This window comes from Ovis canadensis, chromosome 20 (assembly GCF_042477335.2).
Source record: "Ovis canadensis isolate MfBH-ARS-UI-01 breed Bighorn chromosome 20, ARS-UI_OviCan_v2, whole genome shotgun sequence".
NCBI classification, from domain to species: Eukaryota; Metazoa; Chordata; class Mammalia; order Artiodactyla; family Bovidae; genus Ovis; species Ovis canadensis.
The window spans coordinates 65,009,679-65,037,664 of NC_091264.1; the positions used below are offsets into that span (position 1 = coordinate 65,009,679).

Sequence of the window (27,986 nt, forward strand, 5' to 3'; positions counted from 1 at the left end):
TGTCAGGAAAGCTCTTTTCTCCCTAGCTCCCCGATCTCTCCTGCCAGTAGCTGGGGGTCACCATGGAGAATCTCACACTGTTTCGTTTATACAAACACATAATTTCAGTGGTTTCCATTTGAGGTACAAAATTTTATTTTAATTAGTCCATTAAAATATCGTCTGCTTTCTGTCTCTGACACTGATTAGTTAACCTGTTTGGAATTTAGAGAGCAGTGGTCACAAGGGATGCGTCTGGGAAAAGTCACCCCGCCCCCTCCTGCAGCTGGGGACCATCTCCCCTCCAGTTTTCCGCTATCCGACTGAATGAGAACTTTTATTTTTCACTTTGGTTATAACAGGTGCTTATGTGGAGAAGGCAGTGTAAAATTAGAAAGCTGATTTAGGTTATAGTCTCCAAATTTTTCTTTTTCTTCCTTGCTCAATCAAAACTCCCAGAAACCAGAATGAATAGCATGAAGATTATGGGATAATATGAAAGAAAAAAATGATCTTTCTCAACTCTCTCTTCTCTCCTTTTCGAAGCCCAATTAGGCTTCTTGTTGGGTTGGGCCTTGGCCACAAATAGGTGGTCCTGCGTCCGGCGCAGTGGGTGGTTTGCTGGCGATTCCCTTTTCCATCCTCCAGCTGTGAAAGGTAGGAGGTGACTTTGACACAGACGCAGCACCCCCTGTATCCGGGAGAAGAGAAGTCCGAGTCTCCGCAGGCAGCAGGCTTTCGCCGGTGGGGGCAGGAGGCGGCCCCTGCCGCAGGAGCGCCTGTGGGCTCAGTTCTGGCTGACGCGGATCAAGCAGTTGACCAGGTCTATCCGTGAGCACAGGTAGAGTGCAAAGGCCAGCTTCCCCACGGTGGCCCCCTTGCTGCCTTCCCGCATCAGCCACTTTTGGAGCATCTGGTAAACCTTTTCTTTCAGTCCATCTCGCTCGTAGTCGTGGTCTATTTCATCGATCTGAGATTCAGAGAAGCCCAGCTTACGGGCGCAGTTCTTCCAGTGTCTCCCCAGATTCTCCCTGACCGGGTCCAGGTGTTTGTCAGTCAGACTAGTAGTAGTATCTGCCGAACAGAAAAGAGAAGGCATTGAGCTGTGGCCACGTGAACACTCTGGCTTCAAACACCTGCATAAAGTACAGAGTCCCAGGAGTCAGTAAAAGAGGTAGCTCCCCCATGCTCTGGCTGCGGCTCCCCGGACGCTCGCCTGTCTACCAGCCCATGCGAGGACCGGCTTCCTCCTGGGAGCTGCCCCCTTGGCCGCTAGGCTGTTCCGGACCAGCTGAGCCACAGCCCCTGTTTACACCTTCCTGACGTCAAGGGGGAAAACACCATTCTTGTTCCTTTTGGGCCTTGTTCTGCTTCCATCTGGCCAGAGTTAAGGTCACTCAACTCAGGAAACCGTCGGCCAGCCGTGCGTGTTCCTCTCACTTGGTCCTGGACACGGAGGCCACTGGCGGGAACTCTGGCTGCGCTGTCTTTTCACCGGTGCAGCATTTCTGGGCTCCTCCCTCCCCTGCCCCACTCAGTCCTCCTTTCTCCTAGAGCCATAACCTCTCTCCCCCTACTGGTTCCTTCCTCTCAGGCCTTCGTAAAAATAATAAAATGAAGCAAAGAGAAGTATAAAATCACCACAAACAAGCCATATTCCGTGATGTTCAGTAAGCGGAATAATAGAGACACCTCAGCCCCCCCGGCAGAACGCCCATCTTTCCTCGGCTCCCACAGTGCAGCTCTGACCATCACCAGATGTCAGCCTTCTGGCCAGAGTCTGCCAATGCTTCACCAGGAGAGGGGCCCTGGGCTCCAGCAGGTTCTCAAAGGCACCCTGTCAGCCCAGACCTTAGGAACCTCTGCTCTAGTGCATTAAAGACTGGCTTTGAGAGGGTTAGATGGGGCAACCACTCCAGTATTCTTGCCTGGAAAATCCCATGGACGGAGAAGCCTGGTAGGCTACAGTCCATGGGGTCGCAGAGTCTCACACGACTGAGCGACTTCACTTTCACTTTGGCCACCTATGGCCTGTGAGCCACACGTGGCCCGCTGCTTGTTTTGTAAAGTGAAAGAAAGTGAAAGTGAAGTCACTCAGTCGTGTCCGACTCTTTGGGACCCAGTGGACTGTAGCCTGGCTCTGTCCAGACTCCTCCGCCCATGAGATTCTCCAGGCAAGAATATTGGAGTGGGTTGCCATCTCCTTCTCCAGGGGATCTTCCCGATCCAGGGATCAAACCCAGGTCTCCCGCATTGCAGGCAGACGCTTTAACCTCTCAGCCACCACAAAGTTCTATTAGAACGTGGCCACACCCATCCGTGCACCTACTGCCTGGGGCTGCTGGCGTGCTGGGGGTCAGCTGCGCCACGTGTTCTGCTCAGTCGCATCCAACTCTGCGGCCCCAGGACTGCAGCCCACCAGGCTCCCCTGTCCATGGGGATTCTCCAGGGAAAAAGACTGGAGTGGTCGTCCAGGGGATCTCCCCACCCCAGGGCTCCAGCCCAGGTCTCTCACTGTGGGAGGATTCTGTACCATCTGAGCGACCAGGGAAGCCCACATGGAGGCGGTGTCAGCTGAGCGGCTGCAACAGAGACGGCAGGGCCAGCGGAGCCAGAAACGCTTGCTCTCAGGCCCTTGATTAAAAAAAGAGAATGCCAGTCCTGGGGTGGATTAGAAAGCTGGGTTCTTAAATCGCACTGTTTCCCCCAGGTTGTGTTTTGGGATTAATGTTATGAGGCTGTATGGTGGAATCCCATAAGAGAAAGCCCTCTAATTTTTATCATGCAAGTGCAGCTGAGGGCATAGTCTTCTGTCCTTTACGGAATCCTTCTGACGAGGACCTGATGGGCTCCTGGGTCCGGGTGGCCATATTGACGATGATGATGTGTTTAACACTTTTCTGTCTTACCATGTGCCAGACAGTGTATAAGCCCTTTGTTTGTGTTGACTAATTTCACTTTCATAGCAAACCCATGAATTAGATATTCTAATTATGGCCTCAGCACACATAAATAAGTTACAAAGCACGTCCACGGAAATTACATGAGGAGCAATAGGGCCTCTTCAGGGAGAGTCATCAGAGAAATAATCAGGTGAGAAAGTTCAAGGTTGCTGTAGATGAGCCCTTCAAGGGCAGCTTACCAAAGATGGCTTGGTACTTAGAAGCCGGCTCTTCTTTCAAGTTCATGTACATGCTGTCGAGTATTGATGAACTCATTCCACCAATCTCCATGTAATTGCTGTCGCCGATCTGAATGCCAGAACTGTTGTGTATGGTATATTTCACAGACTCATCTAATTAGAAAGAAACACAGAGATAAGTAGTATATCTAGACTGCAAGGAAGAGAAAAAGGGGCAGGACTGCTTAAGTTAAATAATTCATCCTACGCCACCACTTGAAATTTTCTTCTTTAAAAGTTGGCTGAATCATCTCACATCCATTAGGCCGGAAACTATCAAAAATACAGAAAACAACCCGTGTCAGCGAGGATGTGGAGAAACGAACCTCTGTGCGCGGCTAGTGGGAATATAAACAGATGCAGCCCCTGTGGTAACCGGTGGTGGTTCCTCAAAAAGTAAAAACCACCTGTCATATGATGCAGGAGCTCTACCTGTATATGCCCCAAAGAACTGAGAGCAGGGTCTTAATCCGATATCTATACACGCACGTTTGTAGCATTATTCCTAACAGCCAAAAAGTGGAACCTACCCAAGTGTCTGTCAGCAGATGAACAGGTAAACGAAATGCGGTCCATTCTGGACGGGCCACACAACGGTGATGCACTCTCTTTAGCCTCACAATAAGGGAGTTCTGGCCCATGACCTAGCATGCATGACCCTTGAGGACACTGTCTCCAGTGAAGTAAAGGGAAGTCGCTCAGTCGTGTCCGACTCTGTGCGACCACGTGGACTGTAGCCAACCAGGCTCTTCCATCCATGGGATTTCCAGGCAAGAGTACTGGAGTGGGCTGCCATTTCCTTCTCCAGTGAAGTAAGCCCGTCACAACAGCACAAATGCCGTATAACTCTACTCATATGAGGTCCCTACAGTCACAAATTCGTAGAGACAGAAAGCAGAAGGCTGACTGCCGGGGGCTGGGAAGGAGGGAGAAAGGGGAGTTAGCGTCTGACGGGGACAGGTTCGGGTTGGGAAGAAGGAGGAGTTCTGGAGGGGATGGGTGCCCAACAGTGTGGTTTTGATCACAAATGGTAGTCTCTGGCCTAGACGAGATAAAGGATGAACGTGTCTGAGACGGACTTCTCACCTTCAGGAAACAGCAAGGGCAAATGGAAGAATACAGGCGGTTACTTCCCCTTACATCAGAGCCTGGACACAGTGGGCTACTGAGATTCGGCTTAGAGCCAAGGGTGCCTCCTGGAGGACAGGCTCTGTCACCCCGCACGTGCGGGCAGCTGCCTGAAGCCCACCTGAACGGACAGCCTAGGCTGAGGGGTCTGATGACACTATCCTGGGGGGCAAGGTGCGTCTGGTGGCCGAAGACTCCAAATGGCTTGACCTTTGTTACCTTCTAGTTTGTGACAGAGCAGTGGCTGGCTTTATTTTCAGGAAAATTTAAAAGAACAGTGTGACTCCAAGGCCCGTTTACCTCTTGATGGCACAGAGGTGAATGGAATGGTGGGTGTGTTCCCCAGGAGGTTGGTCTCAGGCACCGGAGTTTTATATAGGCTTGGCATGTGGCCTGGGTTTGGCGCATACCAAACTCGTGAACTCGTGGTCCCCAGGTCCAGCGGTCTCACTCCAAGCCCAGGTAGAGGAAATGATGCATCTCTCCAGTATGGTGACTGGGGTTGGCTGCTTAGCCCTGCTGGCTGCTGGGCTGCACTGGTGTGACTCATCACACCAGGGTAAGTGAAGCCTTTTATCCCTGGGCTCTGAGCATTCTCATAAGGTCTCTGCTGTGCAAAAGGGTCGTGGGAGACCCTGCGCCTCCTTTCCTCCTCACTGCTGTGAGTCATGTTCGGTTTGGGCTGCTCTTTTGTACGCCTGTCCATGCGGCTGCCGTACAGGTGGTAGTTGGCCTCCTCCTGGAGTTTACTGTTTAGCAGGAAGTCATTCTCCTCCGGCTGGTGATCTGGGGCGGGAGCAAACCAGGACTCCTCCACGGGACCCATCCCGAAGCCCTGTGAGCTGTGCAGTGAACTGGGCTGTTCTGTGGCTGGAAAGAAATGACCAGCATCGGAAAGAGCATCACGGAACACTCAGAAGTAACACAGACCCCGAGCACCATCGGGACTCTGCACCTCGGATAGCAGACTGAAAACTCTGAGAACAGATCAAAAGCAGTTACTAGTTGGTGTAAAACAGACCCCGAGCACCATCGGGGCTCTGCACCTCAGATAGCAGACTGAAAACTCTGAGAACAGATCAAAAGCAGTTACTAGTTGGTGTAAAACAGACCCCGAGCACCATCGGGGCTCTGCACCTCAGATAGCAGACTGAAAACTCTGAGAACAGATCAAAAGCAGTTACCAGTTGGTGTAAAACAGACCCCGAGCACCATCGGGACTCTGCACCTCGGATAACAGACTGAAAACTCTGAGAACAAATGAAAAGCAGTTACTAGTTGGTCTCCCTCCTGCGAGTTGTACAGGCAGTGAGTAGCTGTCCCTGCTGGGGGTGAGAGAGCACAAGGAAGTTATGAGCAAGCAGCAGGAAAGCGGGTGTTGTGGGAGGGACTAAGGAAGAAAGGGACTCGTGCTGGAGCAGAGAAAGTGTCTCCTTGGTGTGATGAGGGCTGGAAAATGAGAACGGCAGCGGCTCTGGGCTAAGCAGTTCCGTGGGTTCTTTTATTCTTTAAAAGCCCTGTAAGACTAGGAGTGGGCTTCCCGGGCGGTGCTGGTGGTAAAGAACTCGCCTGCCAGTGCAGGAGATGCAGGATACAGGGGTTCGATCCCTGCGTCAGGAAGATTCCCTGGAGGAGGAAATGGCAACCTACTCCAGGACACATGCCTGGAGAATCCCATGGACAGAGGAGCCTGGCAGACTAGTCCACAGGGTTGCAAAGAGTCAGGCACGACTGAAGTGACTTAGCGCAACAGACCAGGAGCAGTTATTACCATAACGGTGGGTGAGGCTCACAACAAGTTGAGTAATTTGCCCCAGAACAGACAACTGACGAGCAGCTTTGATTTCTGAGACTCTGCTCTCCCTTCTGTTATATGAGAGAAGTACCCCTGCCTGACTCTGAGGCCAGCCTCTCTGCACGTGCTCTGGACCTTCTCGAGGACTTTGCTCCTACCTGTTCCTCTCTTTCGCATGAGCCGTCACTTCCTCCCTATCAGATATATTATGTGTCCTTATCAGATTATGTGTTCAGGGTACTTTATGATTTTGGTGAACCTGTTGTTACCTAGTATTTCAAATATATGTATCTTGAAAGTGAATGTTGCTCAGTCGGGTCCAACTCTTTGTGACCCCACAGACTATACAGTCCGTGGAATTCTCCAGGCCAGAATACTGCAGTGGGTAGCCTTTCTTTCTCCAGGGGATCTTCCCAACCCAGGGATCGAACCTAAGTCTCCTGCATTGCAGGCAGATTCTTTACCAGCTGAGCCACAAGGGAAGCCCAAGAATCCTGGAGTGGGTAGCCTGTCCCTTCTCCAGTGGATCTTCCTGACCCAGGAATCGAACCAGGGTCTCCTGCACTGCAGGCGGATTCTTTACCAACTGAGTTATCAGGGAAGTCCATATGTATCTTATGTACATAAGGTATGTATATTAACTACAAATATGCTATAAATTCCTTTAAGACAGGCATTAAATTTTACAGCTTCTTTTTCTCATACAATTGTAAATAACATTTTACGCAGTTGTGTAACGAGCGAACGAGCGAGTGAACGAGCGAACAAGAAAATAAATAGATTTTCAATCACAATGTAAGTTACCTGAATTTGACCTGCTTGGAGCTATTGCCACACAGTCAATTTGGAGAGACTTCATTCTCTTTACAATTTCATTTTGGCCTGGAAACTCTTTCTAAAATTAAGAGCATAACAATATACTTTAGGTAAACAGTAGAAAATAGTTCAAAAAAATTGTTACAAGAATGAATTTTTCAGAAGGTAGAAATATCACATAGTTCTTACAAGCAGTGAATATTAAAAAAAATGAATGAACTTTTTTTCCTAAATACCCAAAACAATCTTAAAAAAGATTCCTGATTTCAAAACTCACTACATGGCTATAGTAATCAAAACTGTGGTATTGGACTAAGGAAAGACATACAGAACAATGAATATAATGAAACCAAAATAAACCCTTGCATATAAAGCCAACAGATTTAAAATTTTTTTTATTATCATTTATCATGACTGAGCAACCGAGCACTCACATGCAGAGTCATGCTCTGTGGTTTTGGGATTTATTTTTTCACTTACAATAAGTCTTGAAGATCTTTCCATGTCATTTGTTAGTTTCCACCCGTCCTAAATGATTATATAGTTACTAACCATAACTTCATGCAAATATGGGCTCAATAAAGGACAGAAATAGCATGGACCTAACAGAAGCAGAAGATATTAAGAAGAGGTGGCAAGAATACACAGAAGAACTGTACAAAAAAGATCTTCATGACCCAGATAATCACGACGGTGTGATCATTCACATTCACCTAAGCTGGACATCCTGGAATGTGAAGCCGTGGGCCTTAAGAAGCATCATTACGAACAAAGCTAGTGAAGGTGATGGAATTCCAGTTGAGCTGTTTCAAATTCTAAAAGATGATGCTGTGAAAGTGCTGCACTCAATATGTCACCAAATTTGGAAAATTCAGCAGTGGCCACAGGACTGGAAAAGGTCAGTTTTCATTCCAATCCCAAAGAAAGGTAAGGCCAAAGAATGCTCAAACTACTGCACAACTGCACTCATCTCACATGCTAGCAAAGTAATGCTCAAAATTCTCCAAGCCAGGCTTCAGCAATATGTGAACCGTGAACTTCCAGATGTTCAAGACGGTTTTAGAAAAGGCAGCGGAACCAGAGATTAAATTGCCAACATCCGCTGGATCATCCTAAAAGCAGGAGAGTTCCAGAAAAACATCTATTTCTGCATTATTGACTATGCCAAAGCCTTTGACTGTGTGGATCACAATAAACTGTGGAAAATGCTGAAAGAGATGGGAATACCAAACCACCTGACCTGCCTCTTGAGAAACCTATATGCAGGTCAGGAAGCAACAGTTAGAACTGGACATGGAACCACAGACTGGCTCCAAATAGGAAAAGGAGTACGTCAAGGCTGTATATTGTCACCCTGCTTATTTAACTTATATGCAGAGTACATCACGAGAAATACTGTGCTAGAGGAAGCACAAGCTGGAATCAATATTGCCAGGAGAAATATCAATCACCTCAGATATGCAGATGACACCACCCTTATGGCAGAAAGAAGAACTAAAGAGCCTCTTGATGAAAGTGAAAGAGGAGAGTGAAAAAGTTGGCTTAAAGCTCAACATTCAGAAAACGAAGATCATGGCATCTGGTCCCGTCACTTCATGGTAGATAGATAGGGAAACAATGGAAATAGTGGCTGACTATTTTTCTGGGCTCCAAAATCACTGCAGATGGTGACTGTAGTCATGAAATTAAATGACACTTGCTCTTTGGAAGGAAAGCTATGACCAACCTAGACAGCATATTCCAAAGCAGAGACATTACTTTGCCAACAAAGGTCCGTCTAGTCAAGGCTATGGTTTTTCCAGTGGTCATGTATGGATGTAAGAAAGCTGAGTGCAGAATTGATGCATTTGAACTGTGATGTTGGAGAAGACTCTTGAGAGTCCCTTGGACTGCAAGGAGATCCAACCAGTCCATCCTAAAAGAGATTAGTCCTAGGTGTTCACTGGAGGGGCTGATGTTGAAGCTGAAACTCCAATACTTTGGCCACCTAACGTGGAGAGCTGACTCCTTTGAAAAGACCATGATGCTGGGAAAGATTGAGGGCAGGAGGAGAAGGGGATGGCAGAGGATGACATAGTTGGATGGCATCACCGACATCGGTTTGGGTGGACTCTGGGAGTTGGTGATGGACAGGGAGGCCTGGCGTGCTGTGGTTCATGGGGTCGCAAAGAGTCAGACATGACTGAGTGACTGAACTGAACCATAACTTAGTACATCTACTTAGAAACATTTGGGTGATTTCCAAATTTATATATTTCCAAATTATAAGTCTCACAAAGGTGCAAAGATCTGAAGCTAAATCTTTGAGCATACACGTGAACAGGATAGATTACTATGTAGAGCTGCAGGAAAAGTTCATGCTTAAAAGTCTGATAGATGCTTCACATTTCAATAAACTTCACCAACTTACACTGTTACTAATCCTGCATGAAAGTGTCTGTTACTTTGCATTTTCACCAACACTTGATATATCAGTCTTTCAAAACTGTTGTTAATCTAATGGATGAAAAATTATAATGAATTCACTTTGCTTTTCTGTTAGTGAAACCACATATCTTTTCCAATCTTTATCGTCCATTGGTAGATTCAATTGTCTATATTTTATTCAGGATTTTCAAAACCATATTGTTAAGTGAAATCATTGTGTAGTTTTCCTTTCTTGTATCTGCCATTCAGGTTTGGGAATCAAGGTTATGCTCATCTCATAAAATGAGCTCAGGAGAGCTCCCTCTTCTCTTATCCAGACAAGTTGGACAACATCGGGGTAACTTCTTCACTGAATATCCGATAGAAATTGCTGATTAAGTTATGTGGTTGTGGAATTTTCTTGTAAGACTGCTTAACTCTCTTTTAATAGTTACAGGAATATTCAGGTTTTCTGTCTCTAGTTGAGCCGGTTTCTCTAAATTACACAGCTGATCCTTGAAGAACAGAGGAGTCGGGGCACTCACCTCTCTCACAGCCGAAAATCCAAATACATCTTTACAGCCGGGCCTCCGTATCTGTGGTTCCATATCACAAATTCTACCAAGTGACGATCATGTAGTACGTATTTACTGAGAAAAATCTGAGTATAAGTGGACCTATGCAGTTCAAATCTATGTTGTTCGAAGGCCGACAGACTTCAGGCTATTGTCTTTCTGGTGAAATGAAGCTTTTATCGTGTGAGATGCCCCTGAGCGCTGCGCTCGTGCTTTCCTGCGTTAGCGACTGTCTTCCTCGATGTCCCTTGTGGTTCCTTCCTGGGTTTGCGCTGGGGACCTCTCTGTTACAGTGTAGGTGTCCCTCCAAAGTCTGGCAGTTCTTGACTGTCTGACTACGTGTGTGTGTGTGTCTGTATGTATTTTAAAACCTCTGTTTCCTGCCTGTTTTATTTACCGCAGTCTCTCTCTCTCATGATTAGAGCAATATGTTAAAACTTAGGAGAAGGCAATGGCACCCCACTCCAGTACTCTTGCCTGGAAAATCCCATGGATGGAGGAGCCTGGTGGGCTGCAGTCCATGGGGTCACTAAGAGTTGGACATGACTGAGCAACTTTACTTTCACTTTTCACTTTCATGCACTGGAGAAGGAAATGGCAACCCACTCCAGTGTTCTTGCCTGGAGAATCCCAGGGGCGGGGGAGCCTGGTGGGCTGCCATCTATGGGGTCGCACAGAGTCGGACACGACTGAAGTAACTCAGCAGCAGCAGCAGGACTATAGCTTGTTTCCTGAGCGTGTGAGTGGGAAGGTCTCTGCTCCTCTTGGCTGGTTAGCTGGCTCTGGCCTCTGACAGACCTCTGTGATCCTGGGCAGGGTCTGCTCCCATCTGCTGCTCAGCACGGAGGAGTTGGAGGGAAGTGCCAACTTCTAAAACAAACACAAGCATGGCTCCCGGGTGACAATGCCCGCCAACGTGCCAGGTGACATCCGTTCTTCTACGCGCTGACCCAAGACTTCCTCCTCTAGTACTTCTTGAGTATTATGTTTGGGTTGGCCTTTTAAAACTTTTTTTCCTGTTATATGTCTCAAAAGATAATCCTGTTGACTTTTTAATCTTTCAAGAATTCTTCAACATGACTGATCCACCTACGGTTACTTTCCATCCTATTCCAGTAATGCTGTGCTTACCTTTTTCCATATTGCTAGGTAGGTTTTCCTCTCACTTCGTTTGTTTTGACAGAGGAATGGGTCCAGTAATGCTAACTTGATGATCTCTGCATAAAACTGCTAATTTTGTTTTTTTTGTGGTTACCAAGCTGTGCTGCGTGTTGCTCTTAGTCACTCAGTCGTGTCCGACTCTGGAACCACCAGGCACCTCTGTCCCTGCGGATTCTCCAGGTAGGAGCACTGAAGCGGGTTGCCATGCCCTCCTCCAAGGGATCTCCCCAGTTCCCCAGCTGCTTAGCTTGAATCTCAGTTGAATCTTAGCTTCGGTTTTCATGACTGATACTGTATTTGCTTTAATGCACCTGGTATGTCACCCACCTTTAAACTCTTCACATCCTCTTCTACAAAATTTTCCAATTGATTTGAATAAAAAGGCCTAAACTTTTCTTCAATGCCTATAAGAAAAAAAGAAAAACACTTTAAAATTTCTTAAGTATTTTCTAAAAATTTAAATATTAACAGTCTATTATCTTTGAATTATGTGCCTTAATCTGCGGGCAAAGCAACAGAATAAAACTTTAAATCACTTTCATAAATAGACAGACAAGACTAATTTCTATGCAGACAGAAGGAAGGCGGGGATACCACTGGAGAAACCAAGGGCTCCTGCCTAACGGAAGGCAGCTTTAGGTGTTGCAGCACAAGGCCCTGCCTAAGAGGGCTAATATCCAGATGAAAAAGGAAGGGTGGGCTCCTTGTTTCTGTCCCTCTGGTATCAGAGGTGATCCAGGATGGAACACGCAGGGTAGGGGTCTGGTATTAAGAGTCAGAGAGACAAAGTAACGGGGAGAGACACCCGTTCAGCAAATGGAGGTGGAGCAGGGCCAGAAGGAAAAAACAAAATGCAGCCTAAATCTCACACCTCATACAAAAATTAACTCGGCGTGGATCATGGTATTTTCCCAATAAGACATAAACAAAATAAATGGCAAAGAAAGACAACCAAATATTTAGTTCTGTGCTATCATTCTTTTGCTGGCAATAATGAATTTTCCTTGACAATCATTAAAAAAAAAGAACTTAGCACAGACTTAAATGTAAAACTCTAAGATTTTCAGATAAAAAAGGGAAGGAAGTATTTTGGATCGAATCCTGACAGTGTCCTCAGACTTGACACCAAAATTATCATCCACAACAGGAGAGATTAATGAATAAGACTTCATCAAAATAAAAACTTGCAGTCTGTGAAAGATCCTGAGAACAGAATGGAAAAAAGAAACCAAAACCCAAGCTCCAGAGTGGAAGGAGCTAAGTGAAAATCACATGCCCGAGAAAGGAACTCTATAATGGCACATACAGAGAGCACTCTCCCTTCAACGGTGAAAAGACAAAATCCAGTTAGAAAGTGGGTAGAAGACACAGAGCAACACTGCACCGTGGAAGAGACACAGATGGCAAAGACACCCACGAGAAGGTGCCCACCATCATCAGCCACTGGGGAGATGAAGCCAGCGCCACACTGAGCCATCACTACATGCCTATCAGAGTGGCTAAACTAAAAAGCAGCAACACCACCAGGTGCTGGTGAGGGTGCAGAGAAGCTGGGTCACTTGTGCGTAGCTGGTGAGAAGATAAAACGGTACAGCCACTCTGGAAAACAGTTCGGCAGGGTTTTTTTTTTTCCTTTGGCCACGCTGCACAGCTTTTGGGATCTTACTTAGTTCCCCAGCCAGGGATTGAACCTGGGTCTCCTCTGGCAGTGACGGCAGACAGCCCTAACCACTGGACAGCCAGAGAATACCCAGACTGGTAGTTTCTTTAAAAAAAAAAAAAAAAAACTGAACTAAACAGGAAACCACCTATGACTCATTTATTTGACTCCTGGGTACTTACTCTAGAGAAATGTTTACATTCACACAAAAACCTGAAAGGTGAGTGTCCACAGCAGCTTCCCTCCTGTGAATGGCAGCAGGAGGGCCCTTGTGGAGGTGGTGTGTGTTGCATCTGACTGTGTCAGGGTCAGTGTTCCAGCTGTGGTGTGCACTGAGTCTGGCCAGGTGTGGTCCTTGGAGGAAGCTAGGTAAAGGGTACACGGGATGTCTGCATTATTTCTTACAACTGCATACAGGTCTACAATGATCTCAGAAGCAGAATCTTAAGTTTAAAAAGGTGGAAAAGGCATGAGAAGAAACCAAGCCGGAATAAGATTCAGGCTGACTGAGCAAGAAAGCAGGCAACTGAATCAGTCACCCCATAGCCTCTCATGGGAGCGGCTGGTGGGGTTTCAGTTCTGCTTCCTCAAAGCAGAAATACGAGCGCAGAGCCCCCTGCAGCCTCCTAAGTCCCCTCCTGCTCCTTATTTCTTCCTGGCCTGGTTTCCTCTTTCCCGCTGCCTCTAGGGCCTTGGCAAGGTCCTCGGTGACGCAGGGCATGAGAAGAGGTACACGGGTGTGGCGGACTCCAGTCCCTTCCCTCCTCCTCTGCTCTCAGCCCGATGCAGAAGGCAAATAACGCTTCCAGAGACGCCAGCTACACAGGGAGGAACCGAGATCAAAGAAGCTAAGAAGTCCGACGGCCGTGAAGCACCCCAGCATCCGGCAGCGGGTGACTGGACAGACACGGTGCGGTCCTCACGCTGTGGAACACCGCTCAGTGGGAAATAGGGAGGAGATCCTGACAGGATATGACCTGGAGGAACCCTGGACGCCGTGCTCAGTGAACCAGGCTGGTCACGACAGGACAACACTGTAGGATTCCACCTACACGGGGGACCCTGCGAAGCCAAGTTCACAGAGACAGACAGGAGGGTGGCGGCTGCCAGGGGCTGGGAGGGGTGGGGAGCCAGTGTTGAACGAGTGCGCTTTCAGGTGGGGACGGTGAAGATGCTGTGAATGTGCTGAACGCCGCTGGACTGTGGTGCTGGAGGAGACTCCTGAGAGCCCCTGGGACTGCAAGGAGATCCAGCCCATCCTAAAGGAAATCAGTCCTGAATATTCACTGGAAGGACAGATGCTGAAGCTGAAGCTCCAGTACTTTGGCCACCTGATGCGAAGAACTAACTCATTGGAAAAGACCTTGATGCTGGGAAAGATTGAAGGCAGGAGGAGAAGGGACGACTGAGGGTGAGATGGTTGGATGGCATCACCGACTCGATGGACATGAGTTTGAGCAAGCTCCGGGAGCTGGTGATGGACAGTGAAGCCTGGCGAGCTGCAGTTTGTGGGGCTGCAGACACTGGGACAGAACTGAACTGAACCGAACTGAACACCTAAACATGGTTACAGTGGTGAATTATCTGTCACGAATATTCTAATACAATTTAAAAACTTTACCTATGGGGAAAAATACTACCAAGAAACAAAAGGACCTTGTATGCCTTCATCCTTGGGAGAGGGATGGCAACTTTTCTTCGAACAAAGCCTTTGGAATCTAGAAAATCAGTTTGAAATCAGGAGTGGAACTCGGTTTCTTAGAAACTCCAAGTACCGCCCGTGAGCCTCTCCCTAGGAAGACGGCCACGTGGGAGGGAGGCTGGCCGCACGGAGGGGACTCACCCGCGAACGTGGGCCGGTCGTCCGGGTTCACCTCCCAGCACTGCCTCATGAGGTCGATGACCTCCCGCGGGCAGAACTCAATGATGTCCTCCACGTCCGGCCTGTTCCCAGACTTGATGCACAGTATCAGCTGCTGCTCACAGATGGCGTCTACAGAGCAAACGGGAAGGAGAGCTGAGACGCTCAGGGCCCACTCCTCTCGGGCGGGGAGGTGACAGAACCTGGACCAGGCCACTGATCTCTCCCGGTTGCACCAGGGAGGGGCAGAATGCCCTGGGACGATGAGCGAACCTGTTCCTCTGCAGAGACGATCAAACAGAGGAAAGATGGATTACTGGCAAAGCTGCCTCTTGGCAGATGACTGAATATGTAAACAAAGCCAGTGCCACACTCCAGATTTGAATACAGAGACAAATAGCAGACAGCGGTTGCGTTGAAGGAGCGCAGTTGAATAAGCGTGACTTAAAATTCAGAGTGATACTGGCTACTCAAGAAGGAAGCACAAAGGGTTCAGGTGACAGGACCACTACTGGAAAGTCAGAAAAGGCTTTGTTGAGTCCAAAAGAATAAACAGGAGTTATCCGGGTAAAGAACTGGGAAGGAAGATTCAGAGAGGAAGATTCCAGGCCAAGAAAGCAGGATCTGAATAGACTGGGAGTCGCAGAAATCAAGATGTGTCTGGAAATTATGACCAGCTCAGTGTAACTGGGCATGTTGGCTGAGGTGACGGAGGGAAGGAACAGCTTAGCCAAATCAGAGAGGGCCCTGTGCTCCACACTGAGGGGTTTGAACTTGATCCTGAATGTCAATGGTGTCTTGGAAGGATTTTAAACAGACGACTGAGAGGCCTGGCGGCCGGTTTGACGGCAGCGTGCGTGGTGGCAGCGTGAGGGGCCCGCCACAAAGGGTGTCAACCGGACAGGGTCCTCTGGAGACAGAGAGGCGCGGGCGCATCTTGGATCTGATATACCCGGAGGCCACAGTTTCCGGCCATCCTGTGCAGCTTGTAGGATCTTAGTTCCCTGACCAGGGACTGAACCCCAGCCCTCGGCAATGGAAGTGTGAGTTCCAACCAGTGGACTGCCAGGGATTCCCAAATTCACAGGTTTCGATGTCTGACTGGATATGGGAGGGCAAGGCTGAGTCTGGAAACTGAGGTTCTTGGTTGGGCAGCTCGGTTGGTGGACGGTAACACCATTTTCTGGATGTAAGAGCAGAGCTGAGTGAGCCACTTGGGCAGCATGGAGAACCTGGATTTGTTTTGGGGGATACTGCTTTGGGGGGTCCTCTGGTACGTGGACTGGATCTAACAGATAGGAGGATGTCCAGGCCTCCACTGGGGTTTGAGCAGCGTCAGCAAAGAGGGGATTGAACCCTGGGAGCTGACAATCACCCAGGAAGAGCAGGCAGGAGAAGGGCCATTAGTCCAGGTTCTTAACACACTGACCTGGAGAATGAAATGGCAACCCACTCCAGTATTGCCTGGAAAACCCCATGGACGGAGGAGCCTGGCAGGCTACAGTCCATGGGGTCGCAAAGAGTTGGACATGACTGAGAGACTTCACTTTAACACACTGAAGAACAGCTACTCATGTACCTGTTCTCCTGCGCAAACCCTTTCTCATCTTTATAGACTCAGCTCCAAGTAAAGAGCCCACAGTAAGTACTGAAAAGAAGCAATTCCTGAACGAAGGAGTAAGTGGATGGATGAAAGTATGGAGTGTAGGCCCTGAGAGGCCTCATAAGGAGAACCAAGCAAGCCTTCCTGGCCGGGAGGAAGCCTGGATCGTCGAGCACCCTGCAAGCTGAGATGCACTATGCAAGCTCCGATCTGTCCTATGACCCCTGATTCCTAAATCGAGATTACTATCCATTCCACAAACGCTTGCCGAGTACCCACTACGTTCCATGTGCAGATACCAAGGGAAGAGCAGCGAATGGATGAGATGCGGTCCTGGCCTCCGTGGAGCTCACAGTCCCGTGGGTGAGACAGACATTGAACAAACAGTGATAAACCTCCACGACCTCACTGCACAGTTACCCCACCGAACAACTCCCATTGACCCCCAGCCCCCCTCCTCTATCGACGCCTTACTCTCGTAAGGCTCCTTGTTGGCGAAGATCGCCCAGAGCACAATGGCAAAGCTGAACACGTCGGACTTCTCGGAGGGCCTGGAGTTGACGTCGTTCAGGTGCTCGGGGGCCATGTAGTGCAGCGTGCCGCCGCTCTTCCCGGCGCTGCAGCCCGCCTTCCTCTGCTCGTTGTGTTCCTCCTTCGTCAGCTTGCTCCACGTCTTGAAGGAAGCGACGCCGAGGTCAGCTATCTGCAGGAGAGCAAACCAACGGGACGCTTCTGTGACGGCAGCAAGCAAATCAGAGCTGTCTTTAAATCGGGGGCTTATCCAGTAGATGAAGGGACTCTAACATTTGCAGCAACAGCTGTACTGGACAGGTTTAAAACAGCTACCTCTGAACAAACTAGTAGAAAACATCTGTCCTCAGCCGTCTGGAAAATCTCCCCTAAGAAAGTCTGTGTGAAATTCTGGTGTCTCGATTCTTACGCAATATCTGGGGGTGGTGGGTGGTGGTTGATGGGGAGAAAAGCAGAAGGTATTCCCGAGAAGAACAACTAGCCACGTCCGTTCTGACTCGTCTTACTCTGCATGTTTTCTGTTGATTCTGAGGCTGGGGAAAACAGGTACTTTCTTTTCAGCAGGTTGTATAGCACATGGTACTGCACCTTCTGTTTTCCCAAAAGGTGTCCAGAAGCCCATGGATGTGCATTTCCAAGGATCCCAAAGACACACTGAGGATAAGGACTGCAGCGCCACTGGTGCTGAGTTGGGAGCCTGAACCTGAGAGAAGATGGGATGTGGAAGAGGGGAAAGACAGACAAAAGGGCAAAGAAAAAAACGCCAAATTCAGACAGAGAACAGAAGGAGGAGGCAGGGCAGAATGACAGAGCTATACAGTGGAGACACCAGAGGCAGCAGCTCCACGTTTGCTTCAGGGAACCCATGCTTTTGGGGATGATTTCTGGCATGTGATTGTCTAAAATCCTCAAATTCTAACCCAGATCATAAAAGGTAAGTTATTAACGTAAAGAACGTTCTTTTAAAGACACAGGAAAAAAGAAAAACCCTGTCCAGGGCTGGAATAGAGCGCTAGAAGCAGACTCTTCTGGTAAAGGGAGGCCTGGGTAAGCAGTTCCTGCGTCCTCCCCGCAGTGTCACTTCCCCTTTCAGACCCTTGTGCTCGGCTGGGATTCCTGCTGCCAAAGCCGACTTGACGTGATGGTCCACCTAGAGGAGAAAAGAAAACCCTCCCTCTTTTTCCTTTGACTACAGTGCACAGAGTTTTCAAAAGGAAACAGATTTTTTAAAAGGAGATGTAAGTAAAGGAATAAATAAAGATAACCACCTCCACCAAATCTCTCTCTTTGGATTCTCTCTCTTTAGAGCTTTCTGGCACCACCGCCACCAGGGAGGAGTTGGGCTAGCTCTGCACTGGGCACACGTCATGTCCAGAGAAAGGACTGACACTGAGAATCAGAATCACGCCGATCCCCCGGAAGCCCTGCCTGCGGTTTACCTTGATGTGGAAGTCACGGTCAACGAGGATGTTCTCTGGCTTGAGGTCCTTGTGTATCACCCCTTCCCCATGCAGGTAGCACATTCCTTCGATGGTCTCCATAATGACCCTCCCTTTCACGGACAGGGGGATGCTGACCTGGAACGAGGGACAGTCAGTCCGGGAGACGAAAGGGACTCAAAGGGGCCAGAGCACCAGCTTCCTTCAAGAGCAGCGGGTCCGGACCTGAGGACAGAGACAGCAGCTTCCCTTCCAGCAGGCCCCGAAGATGCGTCCTGACCACCTCGCAGGGTGAGGGCCCTCCGCTGTGTTTCCACAGCTCGCTGAGGGCGTGTCTGTCAACACACCCCCACACCAGACACTCACATCCCGACCTGCGCCCCGTTACCTGTCTCTGTCATACTTGCTACTGCTTCCTGAGCAAACAGCACAGGCCTTGCTCTTAACAGGCGCATACACTTGTTTTTTGACCGCCCCACAGGGCAAGCAGGGATCTTAGTTCCCGGAACGGGGATCAAACCCGTGCCCCCTGGAAGCGGAAGCAGGGAGTCTCAGCCACTGGGCCACCGGGAAAGTCCAGGCACCTACACTTTTAACAAATGCACTAAAATTATTTGGCTTTGGTAAACAGGATGAATCTTGCTGTTGGAAGCCTTCCTCATTCCGTGTTGTTATGCTTGAGAAAATCCAAACCACCAGCCATTCGCACAGGAGTCTGAGGCACAGGGGCCGGCGGGCGGGCGAGGCGTACCTGGGCCTTGAGCACGCGCATGAGGTCGCCCTGCTCCATGTACTCCATCACCAGCGAGTAGCTGCCCTCCTCCATGATGACGCCCAGCAGCTTGACCACGCGGCAGTGCCGCAGCCGGTGCATCATCCGGCCCTCCTCCAGGAGGGCCTCGTTGTACCTGGGGGCGGGGGGCGGGGGTCAGACGGGCGGGGCAGCCCGCTCCCCTCCCGGCCCTGGGATCGCCCCCGGGAACGCCCCCAAGCATCCCGGGGCTGCCCCTGCACCCTGGGGGCCTCCTTCCCGGGGACCACGGCCGGCCGGTGCGCAGGAAGCGCTAAACCGATGACCAATCAGCGCAAAGCTGGTGCAGAGCAGCGAGGAAATGCGGCCGGGAAACAAGGACCGCGCTGGACAGCGGACTAAACCCGCGGCCTCTCCCACAGCCACTCCGGCGAGAAGGGAGGGAAATACAACAGCTTCCCGACTGCCGCAGAGAGAGCGTCCTGGATGCTGTGACTCATGGACCAGGGCTTCGTCCCCATGCTCGGGGCTGGTCCTCACCCGCCGTGGAGCAGGCCCTCGCCCCCTCCCCCCTGCTCCTCCCTTCCTCTTCCAGCGCCCCCGCATCGCCCTGGGCCGCCTCCTCTCTGCTTCCTCCTCTTCAGTTTTCTTCTGTTACCCAGCTCAGGGCTCTTCCCTAGCCGGCGTCTGAATCCTCCTGAGTCAGGGATGTCAATGACCGCCCTGCAGGGCCATCCGACATGAAGCCTCAGGGCTGACCCTTGCACCCATGTCTGTCTCATAAAGGCTGTGCCACCCGATTCCACCGCCCTGGCACAGCACGTGGCCTGCCCAACTCTGCCCTGACTCACTCGGTGCGCTTGGGGCCCGTGTACACCTTCTTCAGGATCACCAGCCCGTGGGATCTGTGTAAACACAGACACACCTTCCCGAAGCCCCCACTGTCCAGGTCAGCCTGCTCCAGGAAGTCCTTGGGGCTCATCTTAATGTCGTCCAAGGACATGGCCGCTTTCCTTCTGAAGCGTCAGAATGCCCCGGAAACACACAACCCTGTGAAGAAAAGAGGACAGGCCAGTACAGGCAAGTCGTCACTCAAACAGCGTATAAACGCTCCGCCACGCGCCTGGTGTGCCTTTATTTTTTGAAGATAGATTTATAGTCTCTAAGATGAATGTTTTTCCTATTTCCAGGAATCACAGGAGACCACAATCTTTCTTCCTTAGACTTTCATTTCTACAAACATGGAAGATTAGGAAAATCTAAAAACTCCTCTTATAAAGGGCCCGTATATATTGGGTAATGTAATGCAAACATCCAATCAAATGCACAGGTAGTCGCAGCAGAAAGGAAGAGGGCACTAAGGACTGTCGGCAAGCAGGCCGTGGGCAGGGCCATGTGACCACTGCTGTGGACTGCGTGTATGTGTCTCCCCAGATTCCTGTGCTGAAGCCCCAATTCCAGTGTGATGGTATGAGGAGGACGTGGGGCCGGGCAGTGATGAGGCTATGAAGGCGGCCTCATGAATGAGATTTGAGTCCTTATAACAGACACGAGAGAGGCAGTCTCTGCCTCTCCACCCAGTGAGAGTACAACAAGAGGACAGCCAACATCTGCAAACCAGCAAGTGAGCCGGCACCAGACACCGGACTTGCTGGACTTCCAGCTAGCTCCAGACGAGTGAGGAATCACTGTCTGCTGTTTCAGCCACCCCGTCTGTGGTAATTTGTTACAGGAGCCAAACTGACCGAGACAGTGGCCTGGTGGGGGCACCGCCAAAGGTCAGGGTTTAAAACTCAGCCAGAGGCCGGAGCTGAGATCAGGACACGCAAGAATAGAGGGCTGAAACAAAGACTCCCCCGTAACACTGCGCTTCTCAGTGTGCCACCTACCCCAGTGAAAGGGTGGACAACAGAAAAAGCAACTCACCAGCAAAAGAACTCGTCTTAGACTGGGATTGGGGAATGAAGAAACATTCTGTGTCAGTTCCTAACCTTGGGCCTGTCTTCTAATAGATTTGGGCTTTAAATTTATACTCCTCTTATCTCTCATGTCAAGATCCCCCAAGTTAAGAACTTTTATATAGAAAATGGTCACAGGCTGATGACATCTCTGGGTTATAAGGCTAAAGAAAACAAAACACCTCCAAGCCAGACAAGAGTCCCATAAATAAAGCCTAACTCAACATGAGCTCCCTTTACAAAATTATAAAACAACAAAAAAAGCAAGCGAAAAAAGTTCACAATGAGTCAAGTCCCACAGATATTACGAAAAGCTGTATTAGGCACCAAAGACGTTCAGGTAATTAAACTACTGAATAGCTTTAGAAATAAACAGGCTTAAAAGTAATTATGAACAACAAAAATAAATTTGAAGGCTCTGGAAAGAACAATGCATGATCTAAAAAGGACAGGAAGATGTGGGAAGGAGAGGAACTGGCCATGAAGTGTACCATATGTACATAAACACAACTGTTTGCTTCCTCCTCCTCCCCTTCGATTCATTTATTTTCCCCAGACTGAAACGGAGAATGAAAACCCTTGGGGTCCACCATGTGACAGCCGTGCACACCCACCAGAGTGAACAAGGTCACCACTGTGTGCCGGTGAGCAGGGATTTCACACATCTGTGGCAGGAACACAGAATGGTACCATCACTTGGAGAAAAGCCCCGGCAGTTTCTTATACAGGTGCCTACACGACGACCAAGCCAGCCACCGTAAAGCTGGGGGCCTTCTTGGCTCCTTTGTAAGTTAACTGATCACGTATGCGGGGGTTTCTCTGGGCTCTGTTCTGTTCCCCTGATCTACACGTATGTGTTTATGCTGGAACCACACTGTCTGCATCACCATAGCTTTGTAAGATGGTTTGAAACTGGGAAGTGTGGTATCTCCAGCTTTGTTCTTTCTCAAGATTGTTTTGATGACTTGGGGTCTTCGTGGTTCCATACAAATTTTAGGATTATATGTTCAATTTCTGTGAAAAATGTCATTGGAATTTTTACAGGAACTGCACTCAATCTGTAGCATGGAGTGTATAACAATATTAATTCTCCCAATCCATGAGAATGGACTATTTTTATGTCTCCAGTTTCTTTCCTAAATATGTGATAGTTTTCAATTACATGTCTTTTACCTCTCTGGTTAAATTTATTCTGAGGTATTTTATTCTTTTTGATGCAATTATAAATGGAATTGTTTTCTCTGATAGCTCATTTTATTAGTATATAGAAATGCAAAATACTTTTGTATACTGATTTCCCTGGTGGCTTATACGGTAAAAAAACCTGTCTGCAATGTGGGAAACCCAGGTTCAATCGCTGGGTTGGAAAGATCCCCTGGAGAAGAGAATGGCTACCCACTCCAGTATTCTTGCCTGGAGAATCCCATGGGTAGAGGATCCTGGTGGGCTATAGCCGATGGGGCTGCAGAGACAGATAAGACTAAGCGACTAGCGTTTACTTACTTGGTGACTTTGTACCCTACAGCATTGCTGAAATTGCTCCTTAGTTCTAACAGTTTCCTGATGGAGTGCTTTAGCTTTCTACGTATCTCGCATGATCTGCAAACAGTGACAGCTTTATTTCTTCCTTTCCCATTCACATGCCTTCTCTTGCCTAATGGATCTGGGCTTCTAATACCATGTTGAATAAAGAGGCAAGAGTGGGCATCCTGGCCCTGATTTCCTGTTTTGTTTGGCAGCACCACACATGTGGTTTGTGGGATCTTAGTTCCTGGACCAGGGATTCTACTCAGGGCCTCAACAGTGGGAGCACAGAGTCCTAACCACTGGGCCACTAAGGAATTCCCCTTTTATTCCTGATCTTAAGAAGCTTTCAGTTTTTCACTGTTAGCATGATGTTAGCTGCAGGTGTAAAACCTAACTTTGCACTTTGAAATTTTTAATAAAATGTTGGGGTGGGAAGCTTTTTTTTTTAAGTGGCTGAAGGGGTTTCTGGAAATGCCTAAGCTGAGAGCAGTCCTGTCAGTGGCCTGCCGTAGTCTGGCTCAGGTAACCAACCTTCTATATCCTGCACAAAGTCTTCGGTGGGCCCTGCTACTCCAACAAAGCTCACGTATCAGCATGGCAGATGACACTATGAGCTATTTTCCCGTAACATGAGACACTTCCAAGTAAGAGGAAGTGCCCTCTGGAAAGCAGCACATCTTTGGGTGTGGGGAGGCTGCCCAGTAAAGGCCATGACCGTGGTGGGGGCAGGGGAGGCAGGGCCCGAAGGTGAGCTGCTAGAAGCTGTCCCGACGGTGAAGAGTGCACAGGCTTTTCTCCCATATGAACTCCAGCTTTAATTTATCAGCCCTTGGGTAACTTGCATGAGCCCCAATTTCCTCATCTGCAAAAGGAAACAACAACGACTGCCTCACAGACTGGCGAGAAGTGTGTGAGCACATGTGAGCACACACCGGCGCCTGCTCTGTGGTTCTGGCTATGTCTGGCCCACCCGTCTACCCCTACTCGGCACGTTCACGCTGTTCCCCAGGCTGTGAGAATGGGGGTGTGCCGCTGGGATCCACTCTTCTCAGCAGCTCCCTATGGACCAGTCCTTGTGAAGCGGGGTGGGGGTGTCCCCTCTCCCCTACAAGCTTCTGAGGGCACATTCTTCTCCTGGCTAAAAGTTGCTCCTCCTTGAGGTCTCAGAGCTGTCGTTTCCTCAGGGAAGCCATCCTTATGTCTTCCCATTAGACATTTTCACAGCACCCAGTACTCTGAAACAGTTAGACAGCTATAATTTGGGAGCTATTTCAATTACGCTCACAGAAGGCAGGGAGCTGTCTCATGCACTATCTAGAGTGCCCAGCACATGACCTGGCATGAGGCAGGTGGCCACTGAATGCATATTTTTTAAAAAAAGAGAGAGAACTATTTAATCATCCCAAAACAAAGTGAATTATAGCACATTCATAAAATGCAGAATTATATAGTCAATACATTAACAGGTAGACGGCTAGGGACACAAATAGCTATATGTGCAGGGAAAACAGACACAGTGAAAGACACCTAAATGTCAGCAAGGATGTCTGGACGGTCAGGTGGCTTTTATTTCTTCTTTACACATTTATTACATTTTGCAATTTTTACACAAGTTACCTTTATAATAAAATTTCTTTTTTAAAAGGGAGTTAAGTTCCTCACTCAGTAATTCTTTATCCTAAGGAATCAAATCAGAGACACTGATATAGACTACGCACAAAGATATTCCCAGTAACGTTAGAGAGAGCAGCAAAAGCACAGAACGCAGCTGACACACGCGTGACACGGGAGAGCGAGTTAAGGCTCAGTCACGTTACGAACGCCCCCTACAGTTTTCAAAAGTGATGTTATATGTGAATGTTTAGTGGGCTTCCCCAGTAGCTCAGCTGGTAAAGAATCTGCCTGCAATGCGGAGACTCTGGTTCGATTCCTAGGTCAGGAAGTTCCCCTGGAGAAGGGACAGGCTACCCACTCCAGAATTCTTAGGCTTTCCTGGTGACTTAGATGGTAAAAAATCTGCCTGCAATGTGGGAGACCTAGGTTCAAATCCTGGGTCGGGAAGATCCCCTGGAGAAGGGCATGGCAACCCACTCCAGTATTCTTGCCTGGACAATCCCATGGATAGGGGAGCCTGGTGGGCTACAGTCCATGGGGTCACAAAGAGTCGGACACACCTGGGTGACTAAGCACAGCATGAATGTTTAGTAACATTAAAAACGGCTCCCAGACGGTACAGAACAGGAAGGAGTTAGGACCATGCCCTCAACTATGACCGCAGGGTACTAAGATTCAGCCAGATGAGGACTTCTGCCTGCTCTCTGTCCTTCCGCCAGGTCTCCTCTCTTCGGAGCGGCCAAGACCAACTAGGACCTGCCTTGCCTCCTGCAGGAGCGATACAGCTCCAGGGAGAGGGGCCTCCAGGCGGGCCTGCAGTGCTCTGTGAGGCTGGCTCCTGGCCCCAGCTGGCTCTCCTGGTCTGTGGTTTGCTGGTTTAGCCTGGTCTCACTTCAGCTCACGCACCTTTTGGCATGGTTTCCAATGACTTCTTTTGTTTTTATTGCTCCCCCTCTTCCCCCGGCCATTCCCCCACGAATGATTCAACTCTATAAGTACTGAATATCTTAGGAGGGACTGGTGAGTGGCTTAGATACCCAAGAGTCACAGAAACTCTGGAAGTAGGCAAGGAGAAAGTCACACTGTAAAGTCATGTCACAGAGTAATTAATGAACACACACTAACCTGTCATATCATCTTATGACCAAGTACTTTCAACAGAGAATATAACGGTCTATTTTAATGGATTTTCAAAATTAATTGGAAAATTAATTGAAATTAATTGGAAATTAATTGAAATTAATTGGAAATTCCAAGAAACTTCACAAGTTATCTGTAAGTCTATATAAAAAATATTCATATCTACATTCAATTTTGTCAACTATACTTCAGTAAAACTGGGGAAGAATACAAATAACTAACAATATATAACATCAAAAAGCCAGGGAAAATGAATCTACAATGTTAACAGTTAGGGCAGTAGTTACTGAGAGGTGGAAGCAGCGGGCAGGGAAGGAAGGAAGTGTCGGGCGTGAGGGCGATACTTGTCTCTTCTTAATGTTCACTTCAGGACAATTAAGAGAGTCAAACAGTTATGATGTGTGTTCTTTTCTGTGTATCACAATAAATAATTTTTTTAAGTTAAAAAAATTTCATATTTACCTTTAAGTGGTTGAGGGCGATTTTTTTCAGTGTTTCAGTGAGGACCATACATGAGGAGTCTGACAGAAAACGCTGGCTACCCGACTATCATGACCCCCTTTTCCTCTGCACATGGAACTCTGTTTTTACTCAGGCATCCAATGGGAATTTCTCAAGGTTCTTTGATTTTAACTGCTTGATGCTTTGCCTCAGATAAACAAGAGCTCTGAGCAAGAGAGAAAACTACAAGAGTTCAACCCAGTGTATCTTGCACATGATGACCCTGTGAAGTACCAACTTATTAATACATCGGTTCCAAGTTACAAACTGAGAAACTATAATTTGGAGTTTAATGATTCACCTAGAGTAACAGATCCCAGAATTGAGTCTTAATGTCTTCACTCAAATTTCCACTATCAGTTCACTAACACATGCTACTTCTCCAGAGAGTAAACAATAATTTGTCTTCCTTAAAATCAGATTCAAAGACCTAATCTTACAATTTTGCTCACCTATACTAAATAAGTATGCTACATTCAGAAACATAGGGAAAGTACAGACTAAATTTTAAAAACATATGAAAACATGCGGTTCAAAATCAATATTCTACAAGTTAACACGATCATTTTTGCCGAAGTATAACGTCCAACCATAGCATGGGAAGCTGTGCTTTTTCAAATTCCCAGCTCATACTGGTGGTATTACCATGTTGTTGATTAATAAGCATCCAAGAGAAATTTTCAATTTTGGAAACTGTTATTTAGGGATATTTTTCTTTATTCTCGTGAATATTCACAATCCTGAAAGTGCAATGTATCTGTGGTGCTCAATTCAGCTCAGTGAAACAGGCAAATTACAGTTAATCATGATAGTTGTCTTACCAGTAATAATAATTACGATGAGATACCTCAACTGCTTTAAACAAGCTTCCTCTTTACCTTTTGTGTTCAGAAGGGGGCAGTTTCCCATACTTACGATTGACTACAATCTCCTCCCCACTCTTGCACCTACGTACCTGATGGTTACAAAACGTAGATCAAGGAAGAAGTCACTCCTGCCTTGATTTCTTCATGTGTGAATGTAGGGAGAAGTAATAGCGGTTCTATTGCAAAGTCGCTTGAGTGTTAACGGGCCTCGGGCTTTGTCCAGGACACGCAAGAGCTCCGAGCAAGGAAGAGCCGAAGGAACAGCGAGAGACAAAGTAATGAACAGTAACCCCGCCTCTGTGGGAGGCTGTCCAGCGTGAGCAAAGAAGGGTGGCGCTCACCCGCTTCAAAACTCTAAAGAGGCTACGAGAGCGTGTGCGCGCTCAGTCACTTAGTAAAAGCACGCGCCACCGGGGGACGACGCCCTCCCCGCCGTGCCCGTCGACCCTTCTTTCCCAGCTCTCCTCGAAGACGGCGCGGGAAGGCGTCTGACGGCGTCGCGAGCAGCGGCGGCCCCGGCGCCCCCGTGACCCGGGGCGGCGAAAGCTCGTAACGACACCGCAGGGAAGACCGGCCACCTCCCCTGACACCACAGCGCAAACCACGTGGCGGGCCGTCTCCACCTCAGGCAGTTATCGCGCGGGAGCCAAATCTCTGCCCGATCCCGCCAGACCCAAACTCCCGGCGAGACGAGACGCCGCAGGGACCGCCGACGGCTGGCAGTTGGGCGCTCGACTTCCGGGAGCTCGCGGGCCACGCCCACCCTCCTACTGGCTCACCGTCTGACTTCCGGGAACTCGCGGGCCACGCCCACCATCCTACCGGCTCACCGTCTGACTTCCGGGAACTCGCGGGCCACGTCCACCACCCTAAAGGCCCACCGTCTGCCTTCTGAGACCTCGCGGGCCACGCCCACCACCCCACTGGCCCACCGCCCGACCTCAGGAACGCCGCGGGCCACGCCCACCGCCCGAACTCGGGCAGCCGCGTCGCCCGCCCCCACCCACCGGAAGCAGAAGCCCCGCCCCCTGCCGGAAGCCTGCCCCAGAGACTGGTCTGGGCCCGGCGGTCCCGCGCTGACGCACCGAGAGATTCGCTTTCGCTTTCGCGGGAGACTTCCTGAGGCCCCAGGCCGGGTGAGGAAGGAGGCGGCGGGGCAGCCTAGAGTTGCTCCGACGCCCGGCAGTACCTGGCCGGCGCAGGCCGGGGTGGCACGCCGGGCCCGATTAGGGGTCTCCGGGGCGGAGCCGTCGGCTGGGAGGCGGGCGGGGACCGCCCCGCCTTGCCCTGCCCTCACCGCGCCCGGCTCCGCGGGCCAGCCGTCCGTCGCGTGCTGTCCAGTGGTCGGCGCGCTCGGGCTCCTCGCGGAGTGGGCCCGCTGGGGCCCCGCGCTCCGGGGTCAGCGCTCCAGGACACCGATCCGGTGTCCGCGCCGCCGGCGCTTCGACTGAGGGAGCCCGGCCGGCGGAGGGCGTGGACTGCTCGCTCCGCCTC

The 27,986-nt window shown here is 49.3% G+C and overlaps 1 protein-coding gene across 13 annotated transcripts; it reads right to left on the reverse strand.

The window, feature by feature from the left end:
- Positions 1 to 111: 111 nt before the first annotated feature.
- Positions 112 to 27,986, reverse strand: RIPK1 (receptor interacting serine/threonine kinase 1). Of its 13 annotated transcripts, none has more exons than XM_069562931.1 (12): positions 26,582 to 27,525; positions 25,588 to 25,792; positions 19,738 to 19,936; positions 18,887 to 19,043; positions 18,136 to 18,273; positions 16,640 to 16,868; positions 14,545 to 14,694; positions 11,369 to 11,445; positions 6,888 to 6,978; positions 4,589 to 5,158; positions 3,122 to 3,274; positions 112 to 1,053 (listed from the first exon to the last, which is right to left on the reverse strand). In XM_069562931.1, exons 3-12 carry the CDS (start codon positions 19,887 to 19,889, stop codon positions 767 to 769), a joined length of 2,004 nt encoding a protein of 667 aa, XP_069419032.1. In that variant the 5' UTR covers positions 19,890 to 19,936; positions 25,588 to 25,792; positions 26,582 to 27,525; the 3' UTR covers positions 112 to 766. The 13 variants fall into 13 exon arrangements, with proteins under 13 accessions (XP_069419032.1, XP_069419039.1, XP_069419030.1 ...); XM_069562938.1 differs by having other exon boundaries at positions 19,812 to 19,936; positions 26,582 to 27,232; XM_069562929.1 differs by lacking the exons at positions 25,588 to 25,792; positions 26,582 to 27,525 and adding an exon at positions 27,682 to 27,986.